The 14,454-nt window shown below is 39.7% G+C and overlaps 1 protein-coding gene across 1 annotated transcript in view; it reads right to left on the bottom strand.

Annotated features, from left to right (window-relative positions):
- KCNQ3 (potassium voltage-gated channel subfamily Q member 3) overlaps positions 1 to 14,237 on the bottom strand; it is a 479,966-nt gene extending 465,729 nt beyond the window's left edge. Inside the window, 3 exon segments of the mRNA XM_069081355.1 lie at positions 13,393 to 13,726; positions 13,729 to 13,764; positions 13,767 to 14,237. Coding sequence (XP_068937456.1) covers positions 13,393 to 13,726; positions 13,729 to 13,764; positions 13,767 to 13,908 — 512 coding nt within the window. The 5' untranslated portion in view covers positions 13,909 to 14,237.
- Positions 14,238 to 14,454: the final 217 nt, after the last annotated feature.

Below are 14,454 nucleotides of genomic sequence, written 5' to 3'. Positions count from 1 at the left end.
GCTATTTATTAACAACAATAATAATAACAGTTGACTTATATAATACTTTTTTCATATACATTCTTTCATTTGATCCTCAAAATAGTTGTTAGTTGGGCAAGTGTTAACATACCAATTTTATGTATGAGTAAAATCCATCTCAGAGATGTTAGCACAGTATCTGGCACATAGTAGGCATTTAATAAATGTAATTGAATTTAATTTTTTCTTCAGACTCACAGTAACTCTGGGATAGAGTCAAACTTTGAAATCAGGTCTCCAGAATCCCAAAAGCAGGACTTTTTCTACTACCCCATTCTGATTCTCAGTTTTGCCTTCATCAGTAAGCCTACATATTGCTGATTGTCCCCTCTTAACCTTTCTCCTCCCCCCATCAAAAACTGTAGAGACAAAAGAAAGGAGTGTATGACCTCAAAGGGTTGCATCATACTGATGTTCTAGTCATTGGCCTATTTGCCTTTCCTATTTCCAACACACCAGCATTACTCTTTTTTTTATTTTAATCAACTAAAAGTAACAAAAGTCTCCAGCCTAATTTTTTTTTCATGCAGAGAACAGTAATTCCAAATATTTAGGTTGTGAGATTTGGTGCTCTGTATGTTATATTTCCAAAATAGAAAATATTTTATATTTCCAAAATGCAGATAGATATTAAGATTGATCCAAATTGATTAAAGTTCAAAAAGCATTTCAAATTTTCTTGAAGTCATCAATGACCACTACAAAACTTGGTATTGTGATTATACATTTTTAAGTTTCCTACATATGTATTCCATTTTTCACTTATTACTTATGGTAAAAAAAAATCTGAATAACTGAAACATGAGAATAATTAATCATAGAATCATGGAATTTCAGCTTGACTCCTGCATTTTACATTTGAAGAAACTTAGTCTGTGAGAAGTGACTTGTCCATGGTCACAGAGGTCGTTAGTGGCACAGCTAGGAAGAAAACAGGTCAGAAAGGTGCGATGGTTAAAAGAGAGGTAGATAGTTTGAGAGGGAACTGGAACACATTCATGACCTATGGACACTGTTCTTTATGTTCTCATTGATAAGTTGGTTAGTTAAATTCTGGGCAAGAAAACAAATTTTAGTGGGTAACTTTAAAAAATGCATGAAACTTATATGTCCAACCTTATTTTTAAAGTTTAGAAAACTAAAGTTGAGCCAGCTTAAGAATAATATACATAAAGTTGAAAGGCTAACTTAGAGGAAAGTCAAGACTAGAATTCAGATGTCTCATCACTCAGGACACCAGATTTAGGGGTGGAAGGCCATATTCTCCAAGTCCATCATTTGACAGATCTGGAAACTGAGGCTCAGTGAAGTAAAATAGCTTGCCCAAGATGACACAGGTAATAAGTGGGGTAGCTTGGATTGAAATTAAGGTCTTCTGATTCAAAGTCTAGCATTCTCTTCATTGTACCAATTGCTTTCCTTTTCTATTATACCACAATGACTCAAAGTGACTTTCTCTAAGGTCAATAGCACAGATCAGGAGCAAAGCCAAGAATACCAAGCTCCACATGGCTACCTGACTCGTAGTCACTAGTTTTTAGTAACTAACCACAATTTCTATCTTCAACCTAAAATAAGTAACCGCTAATTGCTTGTTTTTGACTAAATCAGTTCTGCTCTATGTTGGAAATCAGAGATCAGTTTGAAAGCTGTTGAAGCAGATGGGGAAATCCAATGCCTTAAAACCTTGTCTACCAACTCAGAGGAAAAACGGAGACAAAGGGTGATATTAATTGGACTTTCTCTTTTCTTCTCTCTTCCCACTAAGAACTGGAGGAGAAGTGTGAAAATTCAGGTCTAATAGCCAACTTGGAAATTTAACACTCTCTCCCTAAAAAAAGAAATCCAATATCATTACATTAGCAAAAGAAGCTTATCAAAAAGAGTTCAAGTTAGCCATCAGAACAGATGGGCCCCCATATTTTGTTGAAACACCTTTGTACACCTTTGGGATGACATTACTTGTTTCATAAAGTTCTCGTAGGATAGAACATGTATACCCAAGGAAAGAAAGGCAAGATCTGATTTATATTTTTATTTTTTTAATGTATTCAGTTAAATGAGTTGGGAAGCCAAACTAACTCCAGTTGTGGTTTTTTTAAAGCTCTTTAAAAAAAAATGTTCTTTGATTATCAAACATCTTTAACCTCAGTCAAGCATCTCCCATTTTTCATTCTCCTTTGGTTCTGAAGTGGTGATCCAAAAAGCTATTCCCATTGGTCATGATAGGAAACACATATTTGGCAGTTCTTCAATCATTTTGACCAAAGTAGCCAAGTGGCAGGTGCCATCCTTGACCCAAAGTGATTCTAGAAGTTGACTTCATTCAGGCCTGATGAGGTTTTTTGACCAAGCTACTCTTTGGATGGGCATGAACAGCAAAAGGCAGAAGCATGCCATTGTAGCTTACAGAACCATACCTGATATCAGGAAGACCTTGGTTCGTATCCTTTCTCTGACACTAGCTCTGTGACTTGTTTTGTTGTTGTTCAGTTGCATCCCACTCTCTATAACCCCATTTGGAGTTTTCTTGTAAAGATGCTGGAGTGGTTAGCTGTTTCCTTCTCCAGCTCATTTTATAGATGAGAAAACCGAGGAAAACAGGGTTAAGTGACTTACCCATCATCATACATCTAGTAAGTATCTCAGGCCAGATTTGAACTCCAGAAGATGAGTCTTCCTGACTCCAGGACCAGCACTCTATCCACTGTTCCACTAGCTGCCCCAGTTCTGGGACTACCATCCAGTCATTTAGTCTTTCAGTGACCCCAGGAGACTATGAGCTGCTGAACTATTGCAGAGCTGAATTGCTAGGGACAGTTTCCACACTGGTAGTTCTCTACACTGATAAAATTATAGGTCTGAGCAAAAAGCAAATACATTTTAAAAAATAGAGTCAATGGAAATATATTTGACAAATAGAATTCTCTCCTTCCCCTAACTTTAAGAAAAGGGAAAGAGAAGAGTTCTATAGTATGAAATAAGTCCCCAATAGATGAAATAAGGAAAACTACATGGAAAAATGCAAAATTGTCGAGTACAGGTAGGATCAGAATGAAAGTCAGAAGACTAGGGTCCTGAGTTCAGTTCTGTTTGTAATGTGTTTGGATAAATCATTGTACCTGAATTGAAAAAGGACTAAAATCCCTTCCAATTCTGCCATTCCCTAAGTCTGTATTCTAACTATCCATGTTTATGTTTTTATTTCTGTTCTAGTTCTAATATTCTTTGTTCTAAGTTTCCTTTTAACTCTTATGTTCTATGTTCTAGGCTCTACAATTTTGTTAGACTAGATGATCTCCTAAGGCCATCTTCTAATGTCCCAACTCTGAGATTCCATGATTCTGTTGTAGAGGCTGTTCTAGTTCAATCATTGCAAGACTGGATAAAAACATCTATATTTCCATCTCTGTCTCAGGATTGTGATTTTGTGTGCTAATCACTCCCAAGCCACATACCAAAGGCCTGTAAGGCCCAGATTAGAACAACCAAAAAGCCACCAAAAAGAATGATCACAAAAGATGCTGTTCTTAACCTTAGTTCTTAGTCAAGAGCAAACAGAACACCTTTTTTAATTTTGTTTCAAACATGCTAATGCTTCTCACCTTATAAATTAGTAACATGCTGCCTTCCTTGCACAAAGCCCACTTCTGTTTCAGCATCTGCAAGACTAAAATTTTTCATTATCTAAGACAATTCTTGTGTTTTATTTGATGAGAATAACAATAGCTCACCAAGAACTTTCCTCATAATAACTCTATGAAATTAATATTACAAGTATCATCATCTCCATTTTACAGAAGGGGAAACTGAGGTTCTGTGAGGTAAAGTGATTTGCCCAAACAGCAATAGTTGCTGTGGCCAAGACTCAAACTCAAGTGTGTAACCAAGATTTTTCCTTCATGGTACTGCAATTTTACCTCTATTAATACCTTAAAACTAACTGGCAATAACAATACAATTACAATGTCCTTGAACCTACTAATTCAATTTAATTCAATCAACATTGCACAGAAGTCAAAGGGAGCTCAGAAGTCATCTAATTCCACCAATATCTTTACAGAGTACTTGAAAGGTAGAATAATGGGAAATAAAGCTGGACATAAGGGTTAGAGCCAGATTGGGGAGCACAGTGAATGAAAGGATAAGAAATTCGAATTTATATTTCCATTCCATGGCAATGAGGAGTCGTGGAAAGTCTTTGATCAAGAGTCATTCCTGTACATTGGGAAGGTTTGTCTGAGCGTTCCACATATCTACTAAAAAAATGCACTTTGACATTAGTGAAAACATGTACCTTTATTATAACAGAATCTCAAAGCTGAAAGTGATTTCGAAGTCACATAGGCCAACACACTGTCTGAGGTATGAATCTCTTTCAGAACATGCCTGACAATGGCTCATCTAGATAGCTTTTCAAGGACAGCTGGTGATGCATTGGATAGAACACTGGGCCTGGAGTCAAGAAGTCCTGAGTTCAAATTCAGCCTTAGACATTTACTAGCTCTGTGATCATGGGCAAGTCATTTAATCTCTTTGTCTCACTTTTCTCATATGTAAAATTAAAATAATAATGATATCTACCTTGCAGATTTATTGTGAGGATCAAATGAGGTAATATTTGTTAGAAAAATAAGTGCTTAACACTGTACCTCGTACATAGTAGGTGCAGTATAAAGTCTCTAAATGATAAGGCAAAATTAGATATTTTAACAAAAGTCACTCGATATTAGCAATGGTGTTGCAACTTTGTATTGTGGAATGGGTCTACTTGGAGTCTGTAAGCCCATCTTAACTCTGACACTAGACAGTTGTTTGAATATCACAGGATGTTAGGGTTGGAGAGGCCTTAACTTGCAGGTGATCCTTAGAAATATCTTGTGAAATTCAACAGGATATTAGAGTTTTGTAGTACCTTTGAAATTTATAGAATGCTGACAGTTTGAGTAATATAACTTTATGACCGCTAGACTGGACAAGATGCTTTAATTTTCTGGGTATCAATATCTTCTTCCGTAAAAAAGAATGGGTTAGATCAGTGGTGTCAAACTCAAAAAGAAATGGGGGCCATTAGATTGTACACAAGGATCCCTGTGTGCTATACATTAACTTAGTTTTTAAGATGTGATGTTATCTATGTTTTATTGGGTTTTTAAAAATTTTGTTAAAGATTTACCAATTGCTTTTTAATCTAGTTTAGGACACATTTGGGAGCATTGTGGGCCACATGCAACACTTGGGTCAGCTGTTTGTCACCTCTGGTCTAGATGGCTTTCAAGATGACTTCCAACTCTAACATTGACTCGATGATCCTATGATTCACCTAGTCAAACCCATACCTGACCATAAATTTTTCCTATACCATTGCCAAAAAGTGGATCATCTAACCCCTATCTGAATACCTCCAATACTATACTGTCACTTAGCTGCTTCATACTGATGTTACTTTAAAATCAATTGATTTTTATGTAAAAACTTACATGAAATAAAGAGCAAAATGAGCAGAAGCAAGAGAACATTGTATACGGTAAAAGCAAAATTTTTTAAAGAACTACTTTGAGCAACTAAGTAATTTTGACAATTATATACACGTAAATCAAAAATAAAGGACATATGAAGATTTTATCTTTACCCAGTGAAAAAACTGATAAAATGAGGTATGTATAGAATAATTTTACATAAGGTATGTACCTATTTGTGACAAGTGGTAGCCATCTCTAGGACAGGGCGGGGGGGGGGGGGAAGGTGGAGGGAGAGAAGAAAATAAAAGGAAAAAAATATACATGATAACTTTATTATATATTTAAAAGGAATAGCAAGTTGTACATAATAGATTTGGAGTTTCAAGTTCAATCATGTTTTTATATACAATGTCATGGAAATACTTGTTTTATTCCACAAATTAAAAATAAAATAATTTTTTAAAAAATCAGTGAGCATGGATTAAGTGTTTACTATGTATCAGACCATGTGCTAAGCAATAGGGATACAAAGAAAGGGAAAACCAGTCCCTTCACATCAAGGAATTTACATTCTATTGGTGGAGACAACCTGTATACAAGAAACTATATACATGATGCATATAGGGTAGGTGGAAGGTAACCTTAGAAAGGAAAACAGAAGCATTTGAGAGAACTGGAAATGGACTGTTGCAAAGGTGGTATTTAAGTTTAAGGAGTCAGGGATTCTAATTGATGGAGATGAGGAGAGAAGGAAGTACAGGTATGGGGGGCTAGCCAGTATAAAGGCATGGAGACTGGAGAAGGAGGGTCACTTGTGTAGAAAAGCAAATAGGACAGTCTAGTCAGAGATTAGAAAGTATAAAGTGCAATATTATGTGAAAAGGCTGGAAAAATGGGAAGGAGCCAGGTTGTAAAGAATATTAAATGTTCCAAAATGAGACTAATATTTTATCCTAGTGTTAAAGGGGAGATATTAGAGTTTATTGAATTGGGGGGGAGGGGGTAGTGACATGGTAGAGTTGAATCAGAGAGAAAAATTTGAAAATTATTGCAGTAGTCTAGGTGAAAGATTGTATCACCAAAGTGATATTCACAGCACTGACGGCAACTACCAGTATGAATATGCTGGCATAGTTCTGAATTGAAAAATATAACAGACTATCCATATAGAAGACATAAACAAAACATTTATTCAGATGACAGAAAGTCAAATCCGAACACCAGAAAATCAAATCCATCAAAGCAACAAAAAAGTTAATATACCATGACCCAGCAGGGAGCAACACCATACATCGATGTCTCCTTGCCTGCATCCTCTCCTCCCTCCTTTCTAACTTCTCTGACTCCCAGATTCTTCTCACCCCTGCTCCACCCTTCAGCAAACTCCTTCCACCATAAGCTCCATGTGATTGCATTTAGCCTATGAGAGGGCAGGGAAGATCTTCAAATTCACTTAGACCTATTAAAGGGCAGGGAAGATCTTCAAATTACCATTACCATTACAAAGATAAGGTAGTGGCTATGTGAGTGGAATGTGTCATTGGCAAGACATGTTATAAAGGAATAAATGACAAAATCTGGCTGTGTGGGGTGAAAGTATGTTTCTTTAAAGGTAAGAGTAGGATAATGTCACAATCCTGTTCTATCTACCTTACAGGGTTGTTGTGAGGAGAGTTCTGTGTAGAGTAGACCTTAAATGTTAGTTGTTATTCTCTTAAATTTATTCAAACTCTTCCCATCAACACATATATGGGGATGCCATTGGCTATATAGAATCAATTCTCCTCTTTAGCCAGGGGATAGAAAACTGCAGGAGCCCCCTAGAACATCTGTGATCTAGAGTGTTTGACTTTAAGGTACAGAAAATATCTAAACAGAAAAGATTTGGAGATTATTGATCTCAATAAGAATGAAAGCATCATAATAACAGCTAGCATTGATACAGTGATTTAAGGTTTACAAAGCACTTTAGAAACATCTCATTTGATCTTCAACAACAACCCATTTTATAGATAAGAAACAGCCACAGAGAGTTTAAGCAGCTTGCCCAGAATTGAACATCTAGTGTCTGAGACCAGATTTGAACTTAGGACTTTCTGACTTCAAATCCAATGCTGTATTCATTTTGTCATCTAACTGCTCTAAAATGATTCAGATATTAGTCACTCCTCCAGAAAGGTAAGATTTAGATGCTGACCCACTTTCTTCCCTGTCCTTGGCAGATTTCTGTTCTGCCAACCTTTGTTAATTTCTTCTTATTATGACTAGTAATAATAGTAATGGCTCACAAGTACACGGTACTTTACAATTAACAGAATACTACCATCACAGCAACTCCAAGAACTACACAGCAAAGTATCATTATCCCCTTTGAACACACACAAAAATGAAGGCTCAGAATGATGCTTGTTTTTCTTTTCCCTGAGTTTAGTAGTGTCTGTCATGTAGTATACACATAATTAAAGTTTATAAAAGGGTGACCAATTAACCGAGGTATCTATGATCATGTCAATAAATAAGGGTGCTGCTACTTTCTTAGTAGGGTACTCAACTTTCTTAGGCATCATAGCACTACACTATAAAGTATGGCATTGAGGGGCAATGTGGAATGGCAGATATAGTGTTGGACTTGGTAAGAAGACATGGCTTATGGGCCAGCTTTGGTGGTGGACTGGATAGAGCACCGGTCCTGGAGTCAGGAGGATCTGAGTTCAAATCCAGTCTCAGACTTTTACTGACTGTGACTTTGGGCAAGTCATTTAACCCCAATTATCTCAAAAAAAAAAAAAAGAGAGAGAGAGATGTTCAAATCTCACATCTCATATTTATAATCTGTGTGAAAATGAATATAACTTAATCTCTCAGCCTCAGTTTCCTTATTTGTAAAATACAAATAATAACAACCGTGATATCTTCCTTACAGGTTAGTTTTAAGGATCAAGGGAGATAATGTCAGCAATCATTGTTATCCTAATTATTAATTGAAATTCCCCAGTATCTAGGCTACTTTGAATTGTCTCTTATTTTCCTCACAATACTTTTTTAAAATTACTTTATTTTCAAATCACAGAACAAAATAAGCATTTTCATAACAAAGTACAGTAAAGACGATTGCACATGAAACTGAAAATCTACCATGTACAGCTTACTATTCCCTACAGATATACAAGAAAGTTATCATGTAAATTTCTTTTTTTTTTTCACTTTTTTCCTCCCCCCAGGCTCCTACCTTTTAAGGAAAGGCAAACAATAAGAAACAGGATTATCTTGGGAATTTAGAAAAAAGTAATAAAGAATCAATTCTAGGGTACATTCTGGAACACCCAGTCTAGTCTCTCCCATCATGTCCATCTCTTCATGGTGCAATAGAAAGGCTGTTATAACTTGAAGACAGAGGATCCGAGTTCAATTAGGTAACCTCCACTACCCTATTACCATTGTAATAGATTAGATGTTTGCCATCAGGTAAGATGTTTGCCATCTCTAGCCCTAGTGATTCTCATCTATAAAATGAGGTTGCCATAGAGGACCAAGAAGGTCCCATCCAGTCTGGAATCTATAATCCTATGTAGAGTTCTGTGTAAGAAAGAAAACTCCCAGGTTCTGGCACATAGTAAATACTTGTGGATTGATTGACTTAAGGTTAAAAAATTCCCTTTGTCCACTGAAATACCTTGAAATATATAGCATAACTTATTTTTCCTACTTTGCCAAAGAGGAAATTGAGGCTCAGAAAGGTTAAGTAAGCCTCAATTAATCAAGAATTTATTAAGCACATACTGTGCCAGGTTCTTTGGTAGATGGTGAGTGCTCTAAGGGACCTAACACTCTATTCAAGAGAAATGACTGATACAAAATAGGACAAAATAAAATGAAGTGATTTGCAGAAGGTTGGGGGAATGACACTAGCAGCTGAGGGGATGAGGAAAGGTCTCACGTAGAAGATGGCATCTGAGTGTAATTCTGAAAGTAGGGATTTTAAGAGTCAGAAGTAAGCTAGGAGTGTATTTCAGACATGCCTGTACAAAGGCTTGGACTTACCTAAGGTCATGGAGGTAGTAAATAGCAGAGTGAGATCACAAACTTAGTTCAGCTGTTCTTTCCATCAATCATTTGTCAATCCTATAGTGAGAGCATTAAGTCTTAAAATGAAGACCTTCAGGGGTGAGGAATTCAGGGCCTCGAGGTTACATGTGGTCCTCAAGTCCAACCTTTAATTTGTCAAAAGGCTGAACTTGAGTGCATTGAGGACCACATGGGGCCTTGAGACTATAGGTTTCCCACCCCTTCTAGAGCCTACTGGGTCACTCAGCCTTTAAGAAGAGTTTCTATTTTGTTCATTAGACTATGTTTGTAAGACAAAAACACTGACTTTTTAGAAAGATTTTCCACAAAGGTTGAAATTTTTAAAAAGGGTTTCTGCGTATTTCACTGAAATAGAAAAATTCAGTTCATGATGAACTCTGAATACAGATTAAAGTATATATATATATATATTTACTTTGTTTTTATTTGGGTTTTGTGCATTTTGTTTGTGTGCTTTCTTTTGCAACACAGCTAACATGAAAAGATGTTTTGCATGACTTCACATGTATAAATTACTTGCCTTCTCAAAGGGGAAGGGGCAAGATGAAGACAGAGAATTTGAAATTCAAGTTTTTTTAAATGAATTTTTAAAATTTTACATGTAATTGGTGACTATTTAACAAAATGAATATTTTTTAGAAGAAAAAAATCAGTTCACCTGACTCTCTTCCATTATCCAAATTCTGCAGTTATTTTCCCCCAAGCTACAGCCACCTCTATAATCATTCTTTGTTTTATCTTCACATCTCTGGGAGTTAGGGCAGGAAGCTAATTAGCATGATTAATACTCCAATTTTCCCATGCATGAAAAAAACTATTCAGAGAATACAAGAGATTTACCCAAATTTTCTAGTTATTGGCACCGAGGTCCAGGATTAGAATCCGGGCTTTATTGATTTTTTTTTTAACTTCATGTTCTTTCCTCTGAGGCTCAAAACTGTAATTCACACTACTCTTGAAAACCAGGACTCTAGAGAATGTTCAAGAACATTCTTGGCATCTTTCACTCTGGCTTTCTATTTGGAAGAATGGTTCTAAAAGAGGTCTTTTCTCTACGAACAAGTCTCTCAGAAATCCATATCCCTCAGGTGGGCTGTGATTTCTAATAATGAAAAGGAGAAGGAAAGGCAAGATTCCAGAGGCCCTAAGCATCCATCATACCCATGTTGTTTCTGGCCTAGTATTCTGCCTGTAGAGCCCCAGATAGTAGCAATGGGTGGATTCTCTATGTGCAGAGATGTTTTCTTTTTTAAACATACACCACAATACTTTTCCCCTCTCACACCTCCAAGCTGTTCTCTGTGCCTAAAATGTTTTTCCCCACACTACCTGTTGAATTTTTCTCATTCTTTAAAGCCCAACTCAAAGCTAGTACCTTAAATCTATTCAATTCTACATGCAAGGAAGAGTAATAGACCTGAAGGACAAAAGGACAGATAGGAAACAGCCTCCAAGATATTTAAATTCTACCAATGAACAATTGCATACACATAAGTCAGAACATAAAATAAATACAGATAAATGGGGCTAGCTATTATTAATGAGGGGAGAGAAGAAAAGTATTTCATGACACACAGACCCATCAGTAAAACCTTCCCTGCTCCCACATAACACAGAACTTTGTTTTCCACATCTTAAATCCATTTACTATATAATGTTAAGCATTAAAACTCTCTATTCATTCTTTATTTCTTTACTGGACTTTAAATTCCTCGAGGGTAGATCTGAGTCTTAGTTAAATGCATATGTATCCCTCCTAAGACCTAGTACAGTACATTGGCACAGTTTGTATTTAATAAAGTTTTGTTGGCTTCACTGAATAAGCTATTTTTCCCCCATCTATTTATTTATTTTTATTGAGGGAATGGGAATGGAGGAAAGGGAGACTTGTCTAGCACTATGCATTCTAGCACTTACAAAAGGTTCATTTCTGCCTTAGCTAGCCTCCCTTTTTCCCCTCTCCCCCACCCATCCCATATTCAAAATGTGTATATGTGCATACATATATACACACATATAGTGTATGTGTATATATACATATGTTTGTATATATATATATGTATGTGTATGTATGCATACACATACATATATGCATATACACATATATTCCACCTTCAAGCTCAAACTCAGTGCCTTTCCAGTGGCCATCTCTCATGCCTGGAATACTCTCCTTCTCCACCTTTGCCTCCTGGCTTCCCTGGCCTCCTTCAAGACTCCTTCAAATCCTGGCTTCTTTGAGAGGCCTTTCCCATTCCACCTCCCCTCCCCCACCCCACCTTCCCTCTGAGATTGTCTTCTATGTACACTTCCTCTCTCTTATATCTACAATTTTTGGCACAGTTGTCTCTTCATTAGTGTGTGAGCTTCTTGAGGGCAGGGACCCTTTTTGCCTTTCTTTGTATCTCTAGTACTTATCACAGTGCCTGACACACAGAAGGCACTTAATAAATATTTATTGATTGACTGGATACTGACTGCCACTACCACTACTCCTGTTTTCCCCCTAATGTGGAACTACCTGAAAGGTCTCACTGCTCCTGAAACTATTTCCAGGGAACCTGCCCCTCAGCTGCTGCTGCTTGCCAGTGTTGCTCATGCGCTACTATACTGTACAGACGACCCCACCTCCTGGTTGTATCAGGAAAAGCATTTCCCTCGGGCAAGGAGAGGCTTGCCTGTGCCCAACCTCAAGCTCACTCTGTCTCTCTGACTGCAGTGTCCGTTTTCACAGAAAGGGGTTGGGGTGGGGTGAGGCAGAGAGTTGCACAGGCTATTGAGAATTAAACCAGGCTATTGGGATACCTCAGGACCACATCACTGGGGCCTGACTTCAGCAAAAGCTACACCAACCAGCGGTGATTTACCTGTGACCCGACCCAGAGGGAGTAGTGAGCGTGGGAATGACTGTATGATCTGACAGGGCTCCGTTCATTCCCAGTGTTCTCTGTGAATCGCATCAGTAACCCTTCCTGCAAATGTCCAGGGAGGTTGGCTACCAAACCTTTCTCACAGATTATTCTTGGATTCCATCTGTCCATCATCATTTTTCATCCCCACCCCTCCCAAATAAAGTAGGTCCCACCCACTCCTCGCCTCTTCAATTTTGTTGGAAGAGAGGAGCGACCATCTTCTTTCCTGCCTCTTACCCCCAGTATGGGTAAGGGGATTATCTTTGGAACTGATCAGGTCTAAGGGCAAAGTTGATCCCATTGACGCTCCACAATCACAATATTAGGAGCATGCTGTCTCATTCACGACATGGAAAGGAGGAAGGATATTAGAAGTGGGGAGAATAAATATTTGGCTCCAAACACCCGACACTTTGCCAATTCGATGCCCCAATTATTTATAAGGCAACAGTCGGATCTTTTAAAACTTCAGTAGCAGCACCCAGTCAGCATAAGATAGAAACATAAAAACCAGATCACACACACACACACACACACACACACACACACACACACAAAACTACTCTCTACCCAGAAAAGAAGACTCCACTCCCGCACACCCTCTGGCCAGTTCAGTTTCCAAATTAACTGGGAAGCAGCAACTGGGATTCCTTTCAACTCCAAGACCAATACCTAGCTAAGCAACCACAGACCGATAGCCACAAATCCTTCACGCACTCACTCTCCCGTCCTCTCCCGCGGGAGAAAGTCGAAAGAGGGCACCAAAAAACACGCTGAGGTCAGTTTAACAAGCAAATGAGTTGGGACAGCAGCCCTCGGAGACCGGGAGAGAAGCATGCAAGTCCCAGGTGAGCTCTCACACACGCCCTCTTGGGAGAGGGATCCCAAAGCCAGTGGTTCCAGCAGGTACTCACACTAAGGCGTGATACAGCAGCGCCCAGCCCCGCGGTCTCTCCAGGGCGTCGTAGATCAAAGTTTGGATCCTCCGGTACTTGGCGTTGTTCCTCTTGACTGGCCGGCTCAGAGGGGTCTTGGCCAGGAGACCAATCCCTTGCGGGGTTCTCTTGCTGCCATCCTCCTTGCCTGCCCCTTCTAGCAGCAAGGTCCCGTCTTTGTCAGCTCCGGCTCCTAGGGCCAAGGTGCCCTGCTCCACGTCCCCGGCAGTCCCCAGACCCGTTCGCTTGTCCTCCGCATCCCTCCCGCCAGAGTTACCGCCCCCGCTGCCGCCTGGGCTGCTGCCGCCCCCGCCGCCGCTGCTGCCACCGCCGCCGCCAACCGCCCCCGCCGCCGCCGCCTTTCGAGACTTGAGCCCCATCTCCCTCCCCGCCTTCGCCTTCTTCGCCTTCTCCGCTGCTGCTGGTCCTTGGAGGTGAGCTCGGGGTAGTACTAGGCAGCAGCGGCAGCAGCAGCCCCGGGAACTCCAATGCCATGATCCGAGCTCCCCTCCCCAGCCCACCCCCCAAAAAGAAGGAAAAGGTGGTTTGGGGGGAGGGGGGTCAGGGAAAGGAGAGGGGGTCACATCCCTGTCAGGTCACCAGCATGGTATGGGGACGGTGAAGGGACAGGTAGAGGAAGAAAGGCTGCTGAGGTCTAGGTGAGAAGGAAGGAGGATGTCGATGAAGCTCTAAAGCCAAAAGATGCTGAAGAGCAGCGAGCCTGAGAGCCGAGTACCGCGGCGGCAGCGGTGATGGTGGTAGCGGTCACAGCACCTAGTCCAATAAGGGAAAGAAACCATCGCAGAGTTTATTTACAAGCCTGATGCCAGATGCCCCCCCCCCCCCGTTACGGCCCCCTCTTACAGCCCCAACAAATAGCCACGCCCCCCCCCTTCTGCTTGGTCCTCCTCCTCCCCGCCTTAACCCCCCCCTTCCCCAACACTAAATCATTCATTCTTGGTTCATTTGCATTGGATGTTCCACGCGCCCCCCCTCTCCCCCCTCCCCCCACCGCAGGGCTTTTCACCACCTCCGCTGTAT

Source organism: Petaurus breviceps, unplaced genomic scaffold, assembly GCF_028583685.1.
Source record: "Petaurus breviceps papuanus isolate PSGF00001 unplaced genomic scaffold, PetGlider_PUasm1.0 98, whole genome shotgun sequence".
Classification (NCBI taxonomy): Eukaryota; Metazoa; Chordata; class Mammalia; order Diprotodontia; family Petauridae; genus Petaurus; species Petaurus breviceps.
Note: the sequence above shows the minus strand (reverse complement) of the source record. Positions and strands in the feature narration are given on the sequence as shown.